Source organism: Schistocerca piceifrons, chromosome 8, assembly GCF_021461385.2.
Source record: "Schistocerca piceifrons isolate TAMUIC-IGC-003096 chromosome 8, iqSchPice1.1, whole genome shotgun sequence".
In the NCBI taxonomy this organism is placed as follows: domain Eukaryota; kingdom Metazoa; phylum Arthropoda; class Insecta; order Orthoptera; family Acrididae; genus Schistocerca; species Schistocerca piceifrons.
The window spans coordinates 85,963,365-85,987,196 of NC_060145.1; the positions used below are offsets into that span (position 1 = coordinate 85,963,365).

Below are 23,832 nucleotides of genomic sequence, written 5' to 3' on the forward strand. Positions count from 1 at the left end.
CCAGGGACTGCGAAAACACAGTCCGCTGCGAATCTCTGCTAGTGGCGGTAAGTCTGCTCTAACAACTCTCTTCTTGTCTACACAGAATTCGCGGGTAATACTTTTGTGTCTGACTGCAAGTGGCTCTATATTAATTCATATTATACCACACTCTGTTTACAATGCAAACGTAAAGAATTTATCGACCTGTCATTCCTCTGTCATGACAATTCTATGTGTGTGTTACTCGAGCCACACCTGTATCCAGTGTTTAAACTACGGATATAAGTTTCACTGAATAATACACATGGTTCTGACTCGTCATTTACCGGAAATGACACATAGTATCCATCTACGGTTCATTTTATATCTCAGTGCAATTTGTGGGTCTGCCACAATACGTCAAATCTTTAATGAGTTTTCCAAGATCTTTCCAATTTCTGTATCCCGAAAATAATAGTAAAGGACGGAGGGAAATATGAATTCTATCTTATTTGCTTTATAGCTTTGCGTGTTGAACACCTTATCTTATTCCCTCAGTTTCCGTGGGAACATTACGTAGCGGCTTCATTCCACCCTGTAACCGGCTGCTTGGGATTGTGTAAGTACGATTTCGCGATATGTGAATAGCCTATATGTTGACACTGTTATTATAGTGCTCTTGTTTTCTACTCGTCTTATGTTATTGAAATCTTTAGGCAACAATAAGGTTTCCACCGGTTAATTTAGGCATTTTCAGCGGTTGCAGGTAAAATAAAAAGAAATACTGGTTTGCTTAGCCATGAATATGTTGTACTGAGATACAAAGTGCTTCAGAGAAACATTTTAGCTTGACTTAATACGCATATTTTTTACACAAAAATGGTGTTCACCTCATGACAAAATATGTATAGCTATTTATACATTTTTATTTGCTTCGTAGACGAATGAGAAAGTTCAAAATAATTAGTTGAAACGTGTTTGGTTAGCAACAGAAATAATTTCCGTAGCAGCTGAGGAAGAACGGCTACCAGTACTAAAATCATAATTTCTACAAGACAGTGCCGTCAAACAATCGAACTTGGAGCCTGTTCGCTCTGCCCTTCTTGGTGTTAACTATGTGTTCGGTGTTGTTTCAGTCCCACACGCTTCCACGGAGACAAATGTGTTTCGTAAGCATTCTTTTTCGTAGACAAGCGTAGGATTTCGTTGTATTCGTAACATATATCGCAGACTATCACTGGTTTTTAAACCTGAACTCATAACCGTTCCGCTTCGCATAGCTGCACATATCTATGCGATAGGAGCGATTATACGTAGTTGTGGTTCAGTGGCGCCTAGTCAAACGTTATGACATTATTCCGTTTCGTGGAGTGCGAAACGCTAGATTTCTCTGTACTGAGAATTAGTTAACAATTTTTGCACCAGGATTTGTATAATTCTGATACGATATTACATCAGTTTTTACTGGGTGACATGCTGACTCATAACTGTCTCATCTTCCGAATTATGTGAATCTGCGTTTAACTGTAACCGGTAATTGGTACAGCAATGGTCTCATCAGAATTCGCTGAGGCGGATGCGGAGTTACTTCTGTTTCAGTGGATGTACATGCCCGTAAAGATTCTTGGCTTCCCTCTGTGCGTGGTAACATGAGCCACCTACATGAGGAAAGCTCGGTAGTACATGCGTTGTTCGTCGTGAAGAACTACTTTTTGTTAAATTTACCTCATTTCGACTTAGCTGAATAATTCTACTGAACAGAGAGTTAAGTGATGTGGAGGGCAGTTTTTTAAAACAATTCTAATGAATGGTAGGCTCCATATGGTTCCCAAGTTGTGCAGCGACCGTAAACCATAAAATCACCAAATAAGCAACAACCAGTCGCAAAGTCATGTTTTCTTTATTTACTTTTGCAAATCGATTTTAACTGATTAACAGCCATCATCGGTGCTTTCAACGTATATGGTCCCTGAGTAGTAACACTGTCTAAAGCACAGGTCAAAAATAACTTTTGGTAATTTTACAATTGTAATGCTTCCCTTGTAGGATGGGAGAGTTCTGTACGTTGTCAGTGCTCCTCCGAAGAAGTGCTGTTTAATCTATACTTAAGATTACTTATCAACCGATATGGACCCTATCGATCTTAGGTACCTTTGGGGTTTGATCTCCACTCATTCACATACTGATAACTATCTCACGTTTGTTCGTGGTGATATAAGCATTGAATGGTCATAGCTTTCGTTGATTTTCGTTTGTGCAGGAATATTTGAAGCCAAAAACTATGCATGCATTTACATGTTTCCTTCTCGGTTTTTGTGCAGTATGTACAAGAGCTAAACGTAAATTGTTGTGCCACAGTACCCACAGAGTTTGATGAGATTCTTAAGACTTTTAGATACCCTTCATAATGATTATGGCACAATAAGTAGTGAAAAATTTGGTATTTGCCTCTTGTACTGACCAAAAGTGTTCCATTTACAAGTTTGTGTGGTTTTTGTGCTTTTTTAGTAACTATTTTAGGTTAGGTGCTCTTTCTAGATGATGCTCTATATCCTTTGTTCTCGGATTCCATGAGGGACTCCTGAAATAATTAACGATCTCAGAACGAAATTGGGGAGAGCTTGTTCAGTTTGTTACCGGAACTTGAGACGCAGTTCTACTACTGCATACTCGTACATGAGTTACGAAAGCACAGCAGCAAATTATACGTTACAGTTGTGTGAAATGATGCAGTTGTGTTACGTGTAAGCGTCAGCAGCCTTACTTACAATTACAATGGCAAGACATCACGGAAATCTAATTTTGAATAAAAATTACGCTACAGCAATTGACATCACAGGATATTAAATTATGCTACAACGAGCTTGAGGCCTATATAAGTAAATCAGAACCCAACGAGCACATCGGGCTACTACTTTCTCCCGCAATCGCAATCCAACGCTAGTATCACCGTTGTACGAAGGAAAATCTACGAACTTGTGAATATGAGCCTTGTAGACAATAGCACGGCACAACCTTGTTGTGTTGATGTATCCCGATTTTAACACATTAATTGTCTTGTGTTATTAATTTTCCATCTTATTCTCTAAAGTGGCTCACGGTTTTCCATTTCTCACTGTTAAACTTGGTGATGTGTATGTAACGGAGTACTGTGTAGAATGACGGACGATTTGTTAGTAGGAAATAATGAAATGCAGCTATGATACACGTGGGTACTATAAATTGAAGACTTCACTAGTTTCTAGGACGAATTTCCACTCTGCAGCAGAAAGAAAGCTGATTTGAAAAAATGTGGCTGTTTAAAACGTTATGGCTGATGCCGGTTTGTACCTGGGGTTACTCAACTGTTTCCAGAGTGAATTACCACTTTTCTCGTGAGTGTGTGCCGATTTAGAACTTTCAAATAGACTAAAACCATGCGGCGGTGCTGGGACTTCGGTTTCGAACTTTTACAGATGTCTCAGAATCGGATCCCGGTTCGGAACATCGGCACATTCTACACGGAGGTTTCTGATCAGCGCATATTTATCTGTCTAGATCCTGGCTAAGCTACACTATGTGATCAAAAGTATCCGGAGATATGGCTGAAAATGACTTAGAAGTTCGTGGTGCCCTTCATCGTTAACCCTAATATTCAATATGGTGTTAGCCCACCCTTAGACTTGATGACAGATTCCACTCTCGCAGGCGATGTTCAATCAGGTGTGGGAAGGTTTCTTTGGGAATGGTAGCCCATTCTTGAAGGAGTGCTGCACTGAGAAGAGGTATCGATGTCGGTCGGTGACGCCTGGCACGAAGTCGGCGTTCCAAAACATCCCATAGATATTCTGTAGGATTCAGGCCAGGACTCTTTTCAGGCCAGGCTATTTCAGGGATGTTCTTGTCCTGTAACCACTTCACCCCAGGCTATGTATTATGATCAGGTGCTAGATAAAGATGCAATCGCCATCCCCGAATTGCTCTTCAACAATGGGAAGCAAGAAGGTGCTTAAAACATCAGTGTAGGCCTATGCTGTGGTAGTGCCATGAAAAACAACGTGGGGTGCAAGACCCCTCCGTGAAAAACACGACCACACCCTAACACCACAGCCTCCGAATTTTACTGTTGGCACTATACACGCTGGCTGATGACGTTCACCTGGTATTCGCCATGCTCACACCCCGCCATCGGATCGCCACATTCTGTACCATGATTCGTCACTCCACACAACGTTTTTCCATTGTTAAATTGCCAAATGTCGCTAATTACACTAAGCGAGGCGTCGTTTGGCATTTACGGGTGTGATGTGTGGCTTATGAGCAGCCGCTCGACAATGAAATCCAAGTCTTCTTACCTCCCGCCTAACTGTCATAGTACTTGCAGTGGATCCTGATGCACTTTGGAATTTCTGTGTGATGGTCTGGATAGATGTCTGCCTATTACACATTACGAACCTCTTCAACTGTCGGCGGTCGGTGTCAGTCAACAGACGAGATCGGCCTGTACGCTTTTGTGTTGTACGTGTCCCTTCACGTTTCCATTTCACTATCACATCGTAAACAGTGGACCTAGGGATGTTTAGGAGTGTGTAAATCGTATGACACAAGTGACATCCAATCACGTGACCACGTTAAAAGTCCGTGAATTCCGCGGAACACCCCTTTCTGCTTTCTCACGGTGTGTTAATGACTACTGAGGTCGCTGATATGGAGTACCTCGCAGTAGGTGGCAGCACACTGCACCTATGAAAAACCTATGTTTTTGTGGGTGTCAGGATACTTTTGATCACATAGTGTATTTCTGCACAATCTCCGCTCTTCTGGGAGTGGTGGTCCCGAAAGTTATGTAGACGTACTTCTGTGAATTTTTTGAGGTAGGAGATGAAGCGCTGGGCGAAGTGAAGCTTTGTTGGCCGGTTGTGACTCATCCTTACCTAGCTTAGCTGGTAGAGCAACATGCCGGAGAATTGCAAAGGTCATAGGTTCGATTCACGGTCCAGCATTGCATACAGTTCCCAGGAAATTTCGGCTTCGTCAATGTTTGCAGTACATAAGGATACCAAAACGAATGAATCTGTAATAACAACGTTAAAGAAAGAAACGCTCCGTGTTCTGTCCGACAGATAACATGAAATAAATGGAATCAATACTTTCCCCATAGTTCCAAATGAAGCCCTTTCGCAAATGTTCCCATGTAATTATTGTGGAAGTTTAAATGTTTCTGAATAAAAAAAGAATTTACCTAATATCAAAGATTTATCTGAGTGGCATTTAGACTTGCAAAACAATACGTTGGATATGTACACACGTATCAAACCATTAACAAATAAGCAGATCGCTTGTTAGATGATACTGTAACCATTCGCATTATATTTGTATTTTCTTCTAACCGTACAACTGAAGAGTTATCATGTTGCCATCGACAAAGTAGTTGGAATATTTCAAAATTTTGGAACGATAACGTAAAGGTTGAAGATGAAATCAGTACCGAAACATGTTACTGACATCGAAAGGTCAACAACAATTTACATTAAGAACTGTTATTCTTGCAGCTTATGTAGCATCTAAAAAGAGGAGGAAGGCAGCTGTATCGATTTCCCAACAACTTTCAACATTAGCTTTTGGTTTATATGCATTTAAATTGTAGTTACCCTTAATAATGTAAATTCACCTGCCAAAAGAGATATTTTCGCATACTGCACTACGACAGTACAGAAAAAATGTGTGTCTGCAAGTAACTATTACTTCAGTCCAACAGGAAACTGTTTAGACTAACGAGACTTCATTAACAGGTTAAATATTACGTTGAAATTTTTTTCGCATAGTCTTCACTTCGAGTTTTACGTCAGACTGTTATAAACATACATGAAATGTAGTCGCAGTTGCGAATACGGGACAACCATCACAGCTTAAAGGAGTCTCGACATTGAAAAGTTGTACCAGGCCGGGACTCGAACCCAGATATTCCGCTGTGGACGAGTGGTTACGTCTAATGCTTTGGCTATCCATGCATGACTTATGACCAAAGACAAACTTCCTGTACTCGTACACACATTCAGTAATTCCCGTACGGGGGAGGACATTTTAGTTGAAAGTCTCCGCCTGGTATCGGTGGATAAATACGATACTGCAATGCTTGTGTTGTTAAGAAGAATGGTGCATTGTTCGTTTGGACATGCATACATGCATACTAAGACTAAAGCGCACTTCTCCCAAATGTACTAAAGCTCCTGCTTAGCTAAAGTACTATATCTTTGCTTGACAGGTATCGAAACTGGAAAGCATCTAAACCATGACGCTGATGACGGGCAGTTGGCTGCTGGACGCAGTCTTGCTGTTGGTACCCCTGCTGTACTGGTACATGACGCGGAACTTTGGCTACTGGAAAAAGCTGGGAATCCCTTACTGGAAGCCCACTCCCTTCGTAGGCAACATGGGCAGCGTGGTGCTCGGCCAGAAGCACATGGGGGAACCAGTGCTGGAGTGCTACCACATGGCTGGTGACGCCCGCTTCATGGGCATGTTCGCCTTCGACCAGCCGCTGCTGATGGTGAAGGACCCAGCGCTTGTGGGGCGCATCATGTCCACAGACTTCTCCACCTTCTACGCCACCAACGCGAAAATCGATCCTGTTGCCGACCCGGTCATTGGCATGTCGCTTTTTGGCCAACACGGTCCTGGGTGAGTTTCATCGGAAAATCTCTACTATGTTCACGTTGTCTCTAACACGGACTTGGTCGAGTGTCTGCATACTGCCAGCAATATAATACAGTCTCTAATTTTTAGAATGGTGTTAATATTAAGAGTAATACACAATCTGAAGCCACAATCATTTTTTTTCTTTTTAAACTGAGCTGATCAAAAGAATGACAACAGCATTTGAGTATAGAGTGCACATCTGTCACAGGGCTATAGCAATTTGTAATGGGCTCCGTCACGTTGAAAGTACCTGCTTAAAAGAGTAGCATTTAGTTGTAGCTCCCTTACATGATCAACGTTATCGTCGATGTTACGTTTACTTTCCTTTAAATCAAAGCCACTTGTTACGTAACACTTGCAGGATTCAAAACGTTCTGTACTCGTAGACTGTTAAGGACAAGTAGCACACAAATTCTAAAAAATGAAAAAAAAACTTCTGTGTGCACGAACTGCAACTAAAATTTTACACTGAGGTGAAAAAACATGGCTCAGCTTTTTGCAAATGTAGGGATGTCGCTAGTATCGCGTACGCAAGGTATAAAAGAGCAACGTGTTGACGGAGCTGTCATTTCTACTCAGGTGATTCATGTGAAAAGGTTTCCGACGTGATTATGGCCGATCGACGGGAGCTAACCGACCTTGAACGCGGAGCGGTAGTTAGAGCTAGGCGCAGGGGACAACATATTTCGGAAATCGTAAGGGAAATCATTATTCCGACATCCACAGTGTCAAGACTGTGACGAGAACACAAAATTTCAGTCATTACCTTTCACCACCTACAACGCAGTGTCCGACGGCTTTCATTTAACGACCGATAGCAGCAGAGTTTGTATAGAATTGTCAGTGCTAACAGACAAGCAACACTGCATGTAGTAGCTGCAGACCTCGATATGCGACATACAACGAACGTATCGGTTACGACAGTGTGGTGAAATCTGACGTTAGTGGGCTATGGCAGCAAACGACTGACGAGAGTACCTTTGCTAATAGCTATACATCGCGTGCAGAATCTCTCCTGCGCCCGTGACAATATCATTCGGACCCTAGGCGACTCTAAAGCCGTGCCCTGGTAGGATGTATCGACTTCAGTTGGTAAGAGCTGATGGTAGGGCCCCAATATTGCCTAGACCCCACGAAGCCAAGCTGTCAAGAAGGCTCCGTGAAAGCTTGTTGTGGCTCCATAATTGTGTGGGCTGTGCTTACATGAAATGGATTGGGTCCAGCTGAGACGATCATTGTGTGGAAATAGTTATGTTTGGCCTCTCGGAGGTCGTTAGCAGTTCCCAAACAGCGATCAGATTTTTATGGATGACAATGCTCCATGTCACAATGCTACAATTGCTCGCGATTAGTTTGAAGGATGTGATTCTTGAGTTCCTCCCGGAGTATTTGATAATCAAAATATCCACGTGTGTACTGCCGGTCTACAGTGTCCAACAGGCACAATATTTCGGCGATTATACATGTCGCCATCATCAGGTGAACTGACGGACTGAGCTCCTGTGTACGTGCCGGTACGGAGATCCGTACGCTATGGCTGCTCAGGGGGAACTGGGTTCGGTCGCTGCTGCTCTCATTTATTACTTTCCCCTCTTTGGGGAAGTGTGAGGGGAAGTTTGTAGCCTTTCGGCTTTTACTCCCCTGTGTACTTGTGTGTGTGATTATTTCTGTACTTTTTGGTGTCTGTGAAATATGATGATTGTTCTGTGTGTGTCTGGCACTTGCCTGAGAATTGGTGAGATAAATGTGGTAATTTGGGTAGGAGCAGGATTTGGGAATGGATATTGGGATTTTCTCTTCGACTTAGTCGTCAAAGATCGTCATGGGGCGATTGTGTTTATCACGGGACATGTCATACCAACCTAGGGAGTGGATGAGGGCGTTTCCCGACCTGGAAGAACCTTCATAGAAGGCCCTTGCCAGGTCTTGAAAACGCTCTCTCAGTAGTGGGATTTCAACAGCGGCATGCAAATCGTCAATGGGGAATCCAAGAGGTAAACGCAGTGCCCTTCTGAGGGCGCGGTTCTGCAGCCTCTGGAGTTTGTCCAAGTGCTGCTTCGCCACTTGTCCCCAGAAAGGACACGCGTATTCCATGACTGGCCGGATCAGGGCCTGGTATACGTTCACTCCTACTGAGCAGGGAAGGGAGCTGGATGAGTTGAGGATTGGGTACAGGATGGACATTCTGGCGCAGACCTTCCTATGGACCTCGTCTACGTGGGGTTTCCACGTAAGACGAGAGTCCAAGGTTACGCCAAGATACTTGGCGGTTCTGCGCCAGGGGAGTTGGGTTCCGTTTACGTGAAGGTGGAGGGGGGGAGGGGGGTCGTTGAGGAGGTTCGCGCCTTCCGAGCCTACGGGTAATCAGCATAGCCTGCGTCTTTTCGGAGTTGATAGTGATTCGCCAGCGACGGGCCCAAGTTTCTGTGTCATCTAAAACCCTTTGAAGCCTACCGATGACCAGGTCCTTGTTCGCGTTTCTTGTGTAGAAGGCGTACTGAGCGATGTGCACCAGGGGGGCCGTTGGTGTGTCTGCAGTGTACAGACTGTACAAAACGGGCCCCAGGACCGATCCCTGTGGCACCCCAGCACGAATACGCCTCTTGGTGGAGGTGGCTGTTTCTACTTTGGCAGAGAAAGTTCTGTTCGAGAGATAGTGTTTGATCTGCTTAACTATGCTCCCGGGGAACCCTTGTGTGTACAGGGGTTCGGTCGCGGCGGCGGCCGATTTAAATACCCTCCGCCCGCGGCGCACTCCCTCCGCCGTCCGCGCCCCGCGCCACGGTCGCGCGGTGGAACAGATGGCGACGGCGTCTGAGATGACGTCGGTGTGGTGGCTCTGTCCGCTGTGGTCGTCACAACTATACGTTTGCTCGATTTACTCTTGATTAACCCAATCGCTGGTTCCCAAGCCTTGCTAAGATTATAGCCACAGTCACGGTGCGAAATATTGTGCTCGTTGGACACTGTAGACCGGCAGCACACCGGTGGATATTTTGATTAGTTTGAAGGATATTCTGAGCATTTCGAGCTAATGACTTGGCTACCCATATCACCGACAGGAATCCCATCGAACATTTATGGAACATAATCGAGAGATTGGTTCGTGCACTAAATCCCGCACCGGCAATATTTCCGTAATCATGGACGGCAATAGTGGCAGAACGGCTCCTTATTCCTGCAGGGGCCTTCGAGCTAGTCCATGCCACGTGGGGTTGCGGCACTAAGCCCGGAAAAAGGAGGTGCGACACGATACAGCAGGTATCCCATGAATTTTGCCACCATAGTATACGCTAAAAACAAATTACTATTATTTAATGTCTTTTTCACATTAAAGCTCCGTGCTTTGAGAATGTCAACTGTAGTGAGCAATGCTGTTAACTGCCAGGTGGCTTTAAGAAGGAACTATGACTACTGTACTGCTGATAGTAAATCAGTACTAGTTGCTCAATACATACTTATAGCTGCTTGTGTACGTCTAAGTTGTCTTCAGAACCTCTAGATTTAGAAATTATGTTGTTCTACAAAAGCATTTAGTAGCATAAACGATCTTTGTTTCTTTATAGATGGAAGAAATTACGTACTGTTCTAAGTCCGGCTTTCACTTCTGGCAAAATCAAGCTCATGTTCCATCTTGTAAATGAAGTTGGACAGAATCTGACTCGCCTTCTTGAAACCGAAGCCTCTAAAGGTAACAAACTCTTCTTTAACACTTTTCAAGCTAACAGAAGAAACTTTTGACGCATAATTGTCAGTTTGTATTATGTTATTTCTTGTACTTCTTTAAAGATAGGTAAAAATCAGAGAAACCTCCAATAGCATTGTTATGAAGTTTCTGTCACAAGCTGTGTTTTGTGGAAGTTTAGAAAGTGAACACTTCCAAATTCTCCCTCCCCCCTTTGCTCCGAAGTGTTGTCATATCTACGGTGATAGTACCGATGCCTTAAGAATAAATGACGATGGATTTTACCTTATATAGTAAATAGGTCACTTTCATAATTTAATATGGCAGCAAATTCAGTAACTGCCAATAATACACCTTCAAATGGTGGAAAAACTACAGGGTTGCCCCACCCCTACCCCTTCCCTTTACCCCTACGGTGTAGGAGCTATATTGCAGTAAGCTATTTCACACAGGTTTTAATATAAAATTAAGTGGAACATCTACATAACAGTCATTCAATGGCAGTTTTCATTAGCAGCTGTAATGTACATAGCATAGTAATATCTTTGTCCCCTGTTACTGACACCTCGCTGTAGCAGCCGTTATTCTCAAATGTTCACTGCAAACATTTTTTTTAAATTAAATGGCAGTGGTGTAACAAAAGAGGCAATTTATAGCAAATGTAAATGTTGGTTCAGGGAAGTTACCTTTTCGAACACAGACAGAGAACAAGTCATACAAACGAAGCTACACACAGTGATTAGCGAAAACGTTACGATCGCTTGTTTAATAACATTTTTGCCAGTCTTTGGGACAAAATCCATCACTGATTCTGCGTGCCAGTGTTCCTACAGTTTGTTGATAGGTTTGTGGACATATGTGGCGTTCTATGTCTACCCTCAGGTCATGTTGGCGTAAATGACTGGCCGTTGATTTGCGGATAGCAACCCATATGCCCATAGGATTTATATCAGGCGAATTTGGTCCCTGAGACATCAACGTGAGTTCACTACATTATCATCAAACGACTGTAGTACGGTTCTGGCTCCGAGATACTGACATTTATACTGCATCACCGCCGGGGAAGACGTCAAACGTGAAGAGCTGCAGGTGGTTCGCAGCTGTTAGAGTATCTTCGATTACTACCTCAGGTCCCATGCAAGAGCAGAAGAATGTCTCCCGTAGTAAAATACTGCTCACACACCAGCCTGCCTCCGTGGGGCGCTGCACTTTTCGAGCCATTGTCCACATCGATGAAGGCATTTGTGGAGACGACCCTCGACCTAGTGTTGCGGAAATGTGATTCACTGCAAGACCCGACACGTTTCCATTGATCGACGGTCGGATCCCAATCGTCCCGTGCCCACTGCAATCTTAATGATGACGTCATTAGGTCAACACTTAAGGGTGGTGTGCTGAAAAGCTCGACGTTTAACAATGTACGATGAACGTTGTATCCCGAAACACTTGTGCGTGCGCCAGCACTGTGCTCTTTCGTCAGAGCTGCCACAGATCACCATCCAGCCTACTATACAGAGCTGACAAACCTCCGAATCCCACGATCAGTGAAGAATCGTGGAAGTCCAACCATTTAGCCCCTAGCCCTTCTACCTTTTTTCATAGGTGCTCACGACAGTAGCACGTGAACGTACAAGCAGTTTCACCGTTTTCGAGATACTCGCTCACGGCTTCTGCACAATAATAACCTACTCTTCGTATTTATTCAAACATGTCATAATTTTTTCTATGAAGAACATAGTATTTTGCTGGAGGGTTGCCAGAAAAGTGGATAATGATTAGTGATATGCGGTTAATTGTTGTAAGAACTCTATTTTGCCTTTTAGCATGCAGCGTGCGTGTGAAGAAAACGTGATTTATATATCCTGTTTCGTTTCCACGTGTCCCTCAGGCAGCGCAGTCGAGCTCAAGGACGTCATGGCGCGATACACGACGGACGTGGTCTGCTCCATCTTCATGGGCGTCAACGCTGGCTCTCTGGAGGACCCCAACTCTCTGCTTCGAGTAAATTTACGGGATATCCTCAGAGAGAATCTGGTGGGACGGACCCTAACGACATTGCTTTTCTTCGCTCCTAAGCTGATGTCCTTCCTCCACATCCGGGCTGGCAGCAAGAAAATAGAGGACTACTTTGTGCAGAACACAGGAAAGGTTCGTACTTACACACTACCAGTTTACTTAGATACGAGTATTTCCAGAAGGCAAAAACCTACATTTCTTTATTTCGGTATTTATCCTACTCTGATTTCGTCGTGCAAGAAACGCCATTTCTTACACTAAACTATTCATTTCTTTTAACAAGTCCTGTAATTCTTCCCTCCTTTCATTTTGAATTCAGCTTGTGGACATTGTTTTCTTTTTTTGATTTTGATCGCTCGTTGTACGATGTAAAGGTTCATCATTAAAGGAGGAAGACTGTATCCCTGCGTTATGCCTCTTTGACTGAGAGCTGTATAACTGTCAGGCCTATTAAGCTCTCTCGGCTCTTGCACGTAATGTGTATTGTACATTTTTCCGTACATCGTAAACATCTTTTTCGTTTTGATATTTTAAACATTTTTTGGAGGCAACCGGTTGCACACAAGTTTTTTAAAAACACATTAAGCAGGTTTCGATAGCTCTAACATTATCTTCAGCAGAATGATAAAAGTTGCATGCACTCACATAACAACTTTTAACTTTAAAACTTTCAGCAACAGTGATATATACACTCCTGGAAATGGAAAAAAGAACACATTGACACCGGTGTGTCAGACCCACCATACTTGCTCCGGACACTGCGAGAGGGCTGTACAAGCAATGATCACACGCACGGCACAGCGGACACACCAGGAACCGCGGTGTTGGCCGTCGAATGGCGCTAGCTGCGCAGCATTTGTGCACCGCCGCCGTCAGTGTCAGCCAGTTTGCCGTGGCACACGGAGCTCCATCGCAGTCTTTCACACTGGTAGCATGCCGCGACAGCGTGGACGTGAACCGTATGTGCAGTTGACGGACTTTGAGCGAGGGCGTATAGTGGGCATGCGGGAGGCCGGGTGGACGTACCGCCGAATTGCTCAACACGTGGGGCGTGAGGTCTCCACAGTACATCGATGTTGTCGCCAGTGGTCGGCGGAAGGTGCACGTGCCCGTCGACCTGGGACCGGACCGCAGCGACGCACGGATGCACGCCAAGACCGTAGGATCCTACGCAGTGCCGTAGGGGACCGCACTGCCACTTCCCAGCAAATTAGGGACACTGTTGCCCCTGGGGTATCGGCGAGGACCATTCGCAACCGTCTCCATGAAGCTGGGCTACGGTCCCGCACACCGTTAGGCCGTCTTCCGCTCACGCCCCAACATCGTGCAGCCCGCCTCCAGTGGTGTCGCGACAGGCGTGAATGGAGGGACGAATGGAGACGTGTCGTCTTCAGCGATGAGAGTCGCTTCTGCCTTGGTGCCAATGATGGTCGTATGCGTGTTTGGCGCCGTGCAGGTGAGCGCCACAATCAGGACTGCATACGACCGAGGCACACAGGGCCAACACCCGGCATCATGGTGTGGGGAGCGATCTCCTACACTGGCCGTACACCACTGGTGATCGTCGAGGGGACACTGAATAGTGCACGGTACATCCAAACCGTCATCGAACCCATCGTTCTACCATTCCTAGACCGGCAAGGGAACTTGCTGTTCCAACAGGACAATGCACGTCCGCATGTATCCCGTGCCACCCAACGTGCTCTGGAAGGTGTAAGTCAACTACCCTGGCCAGCAAGATCTCCGGATCTGTCCCCCATTGAGCATGTTTGGGACTGGATGAAGCGTCGTCTCACGCGGTCTGCACGTCCAGCACGAACGCTGGTCCAACTGAGGCGCCAGGTGGAAATGGCATGGCAAGCCGTTCCACAGGACTACATCCAGCATCTCTACGATCGTCTCCATGGGAGAATAGCAGCCTGCATTGCTGCGAAAGGTGGATATACACTGTACTAGTGCCGACATTGTGCATGCTCTGTTGCCTGTGTCTATGTGCCTGTGGTTCTGTCAGTGTGATCATGTGATGTATCTGACCCCAGGAATGTGTCAATAAAGTTTCCCCTTCCTGGGACAATGAATTCACGGTGTTCTTATTTCAATTTCCAGGAGTGTATATATATATCATCATATTCTTGACTCACGGAACATGTTATTTGACAATAGCACTATTGCTGAAAATCTAGAAGTTATCACGTGAATTCATGTAACTTTTACAATTCCGATGAAGATAGTCTTAGAGCTATCGAAACCTGGTTAATATGTTTTCAAAATCGTCGTGTGCAACCGGTTGGCTCTTACATTTTACGAGGGCTGGAACTTTAATAGTGGCAACTATTTATTTACAGCTCGTACAGAACAGATACGTGTTGCAAAGTTTTACTGACCTTAAATGTAGTCACCAGCATTTTGTATAACCCGTTGCCAGTGATATGGATACTCTTAGCAATGCCGGTTGTGTTGACAGTTCGAGCGGCGCGGTCTATTACCCGAAGAATTTGTAGCAGTTCTGAAGCGAATGCCGTGATGTTTCCTTCAGTTTAGAAATCAAGTTGAACATACGAGGGCTTAGTTCAGGGGAGTGAAGTGGATGGCATAGCACTTAGCAGCCCCATCAGTCAAACAAATCAGTAACAGCTTGCACTGAACGTGCTTGAGCATTGTCCTGCAAAATGATGGTCAGGTCCTGCAGAAAGTGTCACCATTTCTGTCTCTATGCTGTTCATTTTTGGAACACAACCTACGACCAGCTTAGAGGCAGATGACTACCCCAGCACGTCTCCTTCCCCAATCCAAATTTCTATTCACTCCTCAGCCCACTTGGTATTCCCCCTAAACTCCAACACCATTGCTGGGATTTTCCATCACCAATTTTTGAGAACTGAAAAGGTCACTGGAACCACTAAGCTTTATTTGATTAATGCACCTATTCCCGGTTGTCAAGCAGGACCCCTGTTTCGTCCAATGCTAAGATGCTATTTCGGCTCTGCTGCAGAACCTCTCAGATGGTGTTCGAGTTTGGGGAGAATACCAAGTGGCATGAGGAATGGATGGGAATTTGGATTGAGGAGGAAGGAGTGATAGGGTAGCGCATCTGCCTAACGGGCGGGAGACTGGGTTAGAAACCTGGCTTACGTACAAATCTTCATTCGTCGCTTCAGTCTGCATATATACACCAAAAATGTTTGAGAGTCATATTTGGAATTACATGGTTTCATTTGATTGCATCTTTGCTAGGTGAAGCAATGACCGGTGTTTTCATAGTTTTCCCTGTTGTGCACTATAAACGCACTACTTCTGTCCACAGCTCATCGAGCACCGGAAAGAACACGGCATCGTACGGAACGATGTGGTTGATCTGCTCTTGAAAATCAAGGAAGACAGACTTTCTGATGACGAGGACTCTAAGGAAGATATTGCAAACGAGAAAGTGAAGGCAGGAGACAAAAAACTCAGTAAGTTACAATTTTATAATTTAATAGCCTTGTTTTCGATTTACGATTACATTCATTTACGCAAAATTTAATCTACCGTCAAGCCTTGTAAACAGTTTTATGTGAGATCCCTGAAGGGAACCTGACGGTTTAGAAAATTTTTCTTAACTTCTTGCAAGCTGTGTCTCATCACTTGCACGAAACACACTAAGATGGCATAAGCATGGGGCAGCGCCTAATATAACGTTTGACCTCTTTTTGCCCGGCATACTTCAGCATCTCCACGTGGCGTGGACGCAATAAATCGTTGTAAATCCCCTGCAGAAATATGGAACAAGCTGCTTCTATAGCAGTCCATAATTACAAACGTAATGCTGGTGCACTATTTTCGCATTAACTGACCTATCGATAATGACCCATAAACGTTCGACGGGATTCATGTCGGGCGACTTATGTGACCGAATCATTCGCTCCAGTTGTCCAGAATGTTCTTCAAAACAACTCCGAACAGCTGTGGCACTGTGAAATGACACATTGGCATACATTAAAATTTCATCGTTGTTTGGGAACGTTAAGTCCATGAATGGCTGCAAATTGGCTCCAAGTAGCCGCAAATGACCGTTTACAATCTTTGATACGTTCAGTTCGACGGAGAACCCAGTCCATCCTACGTAACAAAGTCCACACCACTATCGAGCCACCACCACCTGGCATAGTGCCTTGTTGACACCTTGGGTCCTTGGTTTCGTGGAGTCTACGCCATGCTCGAGCCCTACCATCAGATGTTACCAACTACAATCAGGACTCATGAAATCAAGCCACCGTCTCCCGGTCGTCTAGGGTCCAACCGATATTGTCACGATTCCTGGAGAGGAGGTGTAGGCGATGTCGTACTGTTAGCAAAGGCACTCACATCGATTGTCTGCCGCCATAGCCCATTACCTCCCACATTTAGATGCACTGTCCTAACGGATACGTTCTTCTCACGTCCCACTGATTTCTGCAGTTATTTCAAGCAGTATTGCTTGTATCTTAGCAATGACGATTCTAACAAACGCCACAGCTTTCGGTCACTAAGCGAAGGTCGTCGGCCACTGCGTACTCTGATGAATGATGATGATTATCATGATGACGGTCATCAGCGCACGTACAATCTCCCAATGTTTATTCAGTCCATTTTTACACAGTCCAACCCAGCCAGTGTCACGAATGATGATGGTGATGATGAAATGATGAGGACAACACAAACACCCAGTCCCCGGACTGAGAAAATCTCCAACCCGGCCGGGAATCGAACCCGGGACCCCGTGATTTGATGAATGAGGAGGAAAGCCTGAGATTTGGTATTCTCGATAGACTCTTGATCCTGTGGATGTTGGAATATTGAATTCCGTAACGATTTCCGAAATGCGATGTCCCGAGCGTCTAACTTCAACAACAATTCCGTGTTCGAAGTCTATTAATTCTGATCATGCGGCAATAACCACACCGGAAAGTTTGTCTCGTGTATCACCTCGGTACAAATGAGAGATCCGTCAATGCACATTTTCTACCTTCTGTACACAATACTGCAGCCATCTGTATATGTTCATATTGCTATGACTTTTTTGTATATTAGTTTGGATCCATTCATGCGCATTACTGATTGCAGTGTACTTGCCTTGCAGCGTAACCCAAATCTGGTGCTTTTTCCTGTAGAACTTACGAACGAACTCATCGCAGGCCAGCTGATGTCTTTCCTCAACGCCGGGTTCGACACTTCGTCCTCGACTATGTCCTTCTGTCTGTACGAGCTGGCGCGGAACGCGGAGCTGCAGGAAGAGGTACGCCAGCACGTGCGGCAGGTGCTGAAGAGACACGGCGGTCAGCCCACGTACGAAGCCGTCAACGAAATGACGGACCTCACCAACGTCGTCAATGGTGAGTACTACAAAGTGGAATGCACCCACTGTAACTCTCATTATGCAATGTCGCCTCAGATACGCCAGTAGGCCTTTCGGTTAGAGTATTGGAGGATCAGTCATTCAGGGTACGTTGTCACCATTCCGAAGACGTCTGCACTGCAATCTATCCTGTACTAGCCTCTTCATTTCTGTATAACTACTCCAACCTGTACCCGATTGAAATCACTTGTTCGAATTTGACCCTTGCCGACAACAGGTAATAAAACACTTCCCATCCGTATTCACGCAGTTTTTGGGTTACAACACTGACGATATGCGGGTAAGCATGGAGAATGAGTGGCCAAGCCTCGAGCAACTGATATCGGGTTTTGTGCATTTTTATGCACAGATTTTGCATGAAGTTGCGATTATACGCCGCTGTGACACATGTTCCACTTGGGATTCTTACTTGTCGTGGTGATCCCTCGTTATTCATATGCAAAAATCATATGCCTGAGCTCTGACTGATTGCGTCGAAATTTTTTTTAATGTGGAGAAACACAAGCTCTCAACTCAATGGACTGTGATTTCAACTCGTAATCCATATGTAATGAATAGCATAAATTCGACACAAGAATCCTTGACCTTCATGATCTAATCGTTGTTTGAAAAAAGTTGCTATGTCCAGGCGTTTCTGCTTCTCTTCAGCAGTCAAACAGTGTGTGACCCATCGCTCACAAATATTTATCTTCTTAAAATCATTGGTGAGAATGCGGAATACTGACGTTGCGGGAATTCCCGTGGTTTCAGAGAAGTTTCTCACAAGTCGCACTGCGATCTTCTTCGAGAATATTTACCACGAATTTCACACGTCATTCACCTATTGACGTTTTTGGCCTTGCGGGTCTAGGATTATGGTCTATTCTCCTACGACCACCACGAAAACGATTAACCAATCGTGAGACATCGCTGCAATCCACTGTAAACACGCCACAAACTTCACTTAACACACTGTGGGGCTTTCGACGACGCGTGAAGTTTTGATTTTGGTGTATGATCTCTGATCTTCAACAGTCACAGTACCCGAGGCCCCTGCAGGGTCCATTCTCTACCTCTCGCCAATTCTATGCTAGAGTGTTTCTTCCTCAAGCTCCCAACTACATCTGAAGTAATTTTGTCGTTGCATCAAACAATCCACAGTAATACTAACCTGCGCATCATTTATGAAATGTCCCTGGTAGTAGTTACACACGCGAGAGACAAGCATATGACGTATTTTCGCTGTCCAGATAACAGGTTGTGATTGGGAATAATAAACGAACAGCTATCAGTACTGAAAAGTTCATAGAAACTAGTCTCTCAGTGGCTGCCGGTGATTCGTTTGCTCAAGAAACATCTAAATGAAGAGAGTGTGACGGTCACGTTTCATTTAATACGTTTACAGATTTACTGCAGTCAAATACCTGTTCAATCACACCCATTTCTTTCGGGAAACTAACTCGTAATTAGTATAAGTACAGAAATTGAAATATAAGTAACTCGAAGGTCAGAAAACAGAATCCTGTCCGGATATAGTCTTTCGACGGCTCAGGCAGTGTATGAGTAGAAAAAAAAAAAACATTTTTCTGGTTGCAGAGGCGCTGCGGATGTACCCACCTGTCAACTTCCATGACCGCGAGGCGTCCCGGGACTACAAGATCCCGGGTACGGACATCGTCCTTCCTAAGGGGACCGGTGTCATCTTCTCGGTCACTGGCCTACATAACGACCCACGGTACTGGAAGGAACCCCACAGGTTCATGCCGGATCGCTTCAGAGAAGAAAACTCGAAGGACAGGCCGAGCTACACTTTCTTGCCGTTCGGCGAGGGACCGAGGCTGTGTATAGGTAAGAACCAGATCGCAGTGTTTTCGTCTTATCTCCAGATCAGCCAGTCAGTTAACTCAGTGGTAAACCACTTTTATTGCAGTGGATAGCTTTCAGTGTCCACTTCTGTGGCGTTTTCTATGTCTTGAGGACGCAAATGCATGCAGGACACAACAACAGCAGGGAATCACTGGACTGTGTTCGTTCGCAGCTTCAGGACTGACTGAAAACGCTAAAGAAGTGACCGCGAACGTCTTTTCACTATAGCGGGTGCTATGTGACTCAGGGATAATCACATTGTCCTAACTTAACTAGATACGTTACAAGATTTCCATGGTAATTACATACAATAGATTGTGTGTAGAAAAACGAGACTCCGATATTACCGACTTTTTAAGTATTGATATTATTGTTCGATATTATGGTATCGGTATTGGCAGCACGTAATGCAATAATTTAATAGTCTCAGAGTGTCGGTATCAGAAGTATCGACATTGTATTGGAGTAAATAATAATTAAATGGATATATTTCAATATGTAAATGAGATGGAGGTGTATTTTTCCATAGCTCACAAAAGACATCTTAGAAGCTACAAAACTGATTAATTAGAATCTAAAGTGATTACTCTCAACCATATTATGGAGCAGATTCGTCTAAAAAAGTACGCAGACCGGGAAAACCACAAAATATTCAGTAGCTAACCAAGCACAAGAAGGGTTTTGCTTTTGTAACACAATGTTTGTTGTAGGAGTGCGGGAAATGCCAGTGGCGAATGCCGTCGAGCGAATGTGACGTACCTTTCCTTATACGAATCCACAGTGTACTGTCAATGGAAAAGTTGCCCGTATTTCGTTACGCACAGCGCACAAATTTGCCAGACGTGGAGGTACACCTGACGCCGGTCTCTAGAGATCCACGAATGGCTTCTCGATACAATACATGTGACCTCTGAGCAGGGGCACACCGCTTATTTTGACGAGTACGTGTTTTACGTGAAATTTATTTTTATTGTCGCGACATGGTTGTCAAGTCCCGTTCAAATATCGCGATAATTCTGTTAGTATGGTGTCACTCACCGATGCCGAAATTGACTATACCAATGTTCGAGTATTCAACCTTCCACCGAAGGTTGCTGACAACTTTCTAAAGGACATTTTGACTCCATATGGCAACGTGAAAAACCTACGTCATGAACGTTGGTCTACTCAACACAGATTACAGTGTTATTGAGGAATTCGTTCCGTGGAAATGCATATCAGACGCTATATTCCATCACATTTTCTGGTGTGTGGTTCTCGTGTTCGTGTCCTGTATACTGTCAAGAGAGAACCTGCTTCCTATTTAATGAAACTACACACGTTCGGTCTAACTGCCCGCGGAGGGTTTTTGTATTAAAACCGTCATTAATGCAACGTCGCAAATTGACAGTTGCTGATCTTGTTCCTTCCACTCCCGAAGCCGGACCTACTTCTCCTTCAGATCATAATGCACAAAAAGTCAGTTTTAATAATCGTGTACTTGAATGTCCACCTTTACCTCCGCGACAGTTTCAGAATCCTATTGCCCCCAGGGTAGAACCCGTAACAGTGAAAAACAAGCGACGTCACACTCAAGATGGTGAGTGAGGATTTAGCTGTGCGTTCTGCCCCAAACTCCTCCGAAACGATGGTGTCCCCTGCTCCTCTCGATGCTACGATGCCTCCCACCCGTGGTACAGTGAGTGGCGAAGAAGTTACCTCCGGCATCTCTCCTGCTCGCGATGTAGCCTACTGAGCTGCCTCTGTGGAGAGGGAGCGGAGTCCCCCCCCCCCCCCCGTCTTACTGTCCAACGTTACAGTATGCGACAGCGCAGTGTCCTCCTGATCCTTCGTCTTCAGACGTCGACGGTTTCCAGGATTTGCCCCCTACAACAACTCTTGAGAAGAATAACATTAGGGACCAAGTATCACCTGTTGTATCGGTAGTTCCACAGAATGCGTCCCCCTTAGTGACTCTACCTGCAGTACATGACCTTTGTTCTGAGGGCAGATTAGGATGTAGCCTTTCGCCCCTACTTCCAATCTGTACATCGCAGAAGCAATGATGGAAATAAAAGTAAGGTTAAAGAGTGGAATTACAATTCAAGGTGAAAGGATATCAATGATACCATTCGCTGATGACATTGTTACCCCGAGGGAAAGTGAAGAAGTATTACATGATCTGCTGAACGGAATGAACAGTCTCATGAGTATAGGATATGGATTGAGAGTAAATCGAAGAAGAGTGAGGGTAATGAGAAGTAGTGGAAATGAGAACAGCGATAAATTTAACATCAGGATTGATGGTCACGAAGTAGATGAAGTTAGGGAATTCTGCTGCCTAGGCAGTAAAATAACCAATGACGGACGGAGCTAGTAGGACATCAAAAGCAGACTATCAATGGCAGAAAGGGCATTCCTGGCCAAGAGAAGTCTACTAATATCAAATATCGGTCTTGGGGAAGAAATTACTGATAATGTACGTCTGGAATACAGCATTGTATGGTAGTGAAACATGGACCGTGGGAAATCCGGAAAAGAAGAGCATCGAAGAATTTGGGATGTGGTGCTACAGACGAATGTTGAAAGTAAGCTGGACTGATAAGGAAAGGACTGAGGAAGCTCTTCGCAGAATCGGAGATGAAGGGAATATGTGCAAAACACTGATATGGAGAAGTGACAGGGGTTAGATTATCTGTTAAGACATGAGGAAATGACTTCCATGGCAGTAGAAGGAGCTGTAGACGGCAAAAACTGTAGAGGAAGACAGAGATTGGAATACATCCAGCAAATAATTGCGGACGTAGGTTGCAAGGGCTCCTCTGAGATGAACAGGTCAGCACAGGAGAGGAATTCGTGGCGGACTGCATCAAACCAGTCAGAAGACTGATAACAAAAAAACAAAAAAAAAAAAACAAAAACCAACACGCCCTGCAATGTTGTAGAGGACAGTGTGGTGGTTACGAGACCGTTAGAATGGCACATACAGGCATCTAAAGTGTACAGTCCTCTATATGGTACAGCGCATATCAATCCCTATAACTTTCTTATCTTGTATGTAACTGTACTACCATTGCTGTTCATGTGAAACAGGCGAATGGGCTATACTTCGTTTATATATGTTGTTGATAGTGAGGCATCTGGCGCCACCACTCAAATAAAAAATACGGATATGAGATTTTTTCATGCAGGAACAAAAGCATGATTGTTATTTGTGCGCTGTTTGCAGAAAATGACATTTGTTCCCTTGTTTCTAGGCATGAGGGTGGCATACCTGCAGATAAAACTGGGCCTCGTCCACATCCTCAACAACTTCGAGGTGCTTCCAGCGCCAGACACGCCCAGCAGTCTGCGGTACGAGCCCACCAAGTTCATTGGAACTCCAGCTGGGAAAGTGGCTCTGCGTTTCAGGAAAATCCCCGCTCCTTGAGGATCCTCCAATGTCTGCTGGCCTACAGTCGCCACACCGTTCACCATTAACAGAAAGAAACGGCAGTAACTGCGAAGACTGATGTGACTTTACGATGGCAGTTACTTGTGTTTCGATCTGTACGAGCTACCCTTCTGTACGTGTTGTACAGTAATATGAATACTGTGTTGTTTTTGTGTTGTTTATCGTATGTCAATAAATTATACAATTAAAACTTTGTAATAAACAATTTTGTTTTACATCTGTTTCTGTTGTTGCACTCATACTAGTAACAAATAACGGAAAAATCTCCAAGGTCGAAAAGCAAGTCATAGAGAAAAATTCATTTAATATACACATGGAAAACAGTACAACTTCTAATCCAAAGTGGCATCCAAGATACTCGTAACGTAGGTGTCCATAATTAAAATTACAGTTTCGAAAGGCTGTGAAAGGATACACACTGCTCAGAATGACGTCAAACTTGAACTGTATATTATCGACACAGAGAGATCTGCATGGAACTGAAAAAAAAAAATAGGAAAATTTTACTAATAGACGACTCTGTAAGCGTCTTGACGTAAACTGGGTCGGCTACAAATGGCAGATGAATCGCAATACTACGATTATGGTTTTTTGTTGCACATTACACCATCCGTACTGGTGGATATCCATGACATTACACCATCCATACTGTTGAATGTGCATGACTGCATAAGTTTGGCAGTCAACAGTTGTGGTTCTGTTAGTTGCGTACGCCCATACACCACGCCACTGGTGTAACACATCCCTTGTAAAACATGGGTTTTTAACAATTCTGAGGCCAAAAATCGCATAAAAAGCAAAACTGAACCGTTTTCTAATTGTCCTGGGGCCAAAACTAAC

General features: G+C 44.5%; 1 protein-coding gene across 2 annotated transcripts; it reads left to right on the plus strand.

Annotated features, from left to right (window-relative positions):
- On the plus strand, positions 1–23,207 carry LOC124711922 (cytochrome P450 6j1-like). 2 transcript variants are annotated; one of them, XM_047242178.1, is made up of 8 exons: positions 1–47; positions 6,206–6,621; positions 10,206–10,330; positions 12,213–12,472; positions 15,645–15,792; positions 17,470–17,691; positions 19,290–19,541; positions 22,796–23,207. In XM_047242178.1, the coding sequence occupies exons 2-8, from the start codon at positions 6,233–6,235 to the stop codon at positions 22,966–22,968; spliced, it is 1,569 nt and encodes a 522-aa protein (XP_047098134.1). In that variant the 5' UTR covers positions 1–47; positions 6,206–6,232; the 3' UTR covers positions 22,969–23,207. The 2 variants fall into 2 exon arrangements, with proteins under 2 accessions (XP_047098134.1, XP_047098135.1); XM_047242179.1 differs by lacking the exon at positions 1–47 and adding an exon at positions 521–580.
- Positions 23,208–23,832: the final 625 nt, after the last annotated feature.

What these genes read in the sequence shown, in the direction of transcription:
- LOC124711922 (XM_047242178.1), top strand. Translation starts at nt 6,233, where the DNA reads ATGACGCTGATGACGGGCAGTTGGCTGCTGGACGCAGTCTTGCTGTTG. An exon ending in TTTGGCCAACACGGTCCTGG is followed by an intron (nt 6,622 to 10,205) that starts GTGAGTTTCATC and finishes GTTTCTTTATAG; the next exon opens with ATGGAAGAAATTACGTACTG. An exon ending in TTGTGCAGAACACAGGAAAG is followed by an intron (nt 12,473 to 15,644) that starts GTTCGTACTTAC and finishes TTCTGTCCACAG; the next exon opens with CTCATCGAGCACCGGAAAGA.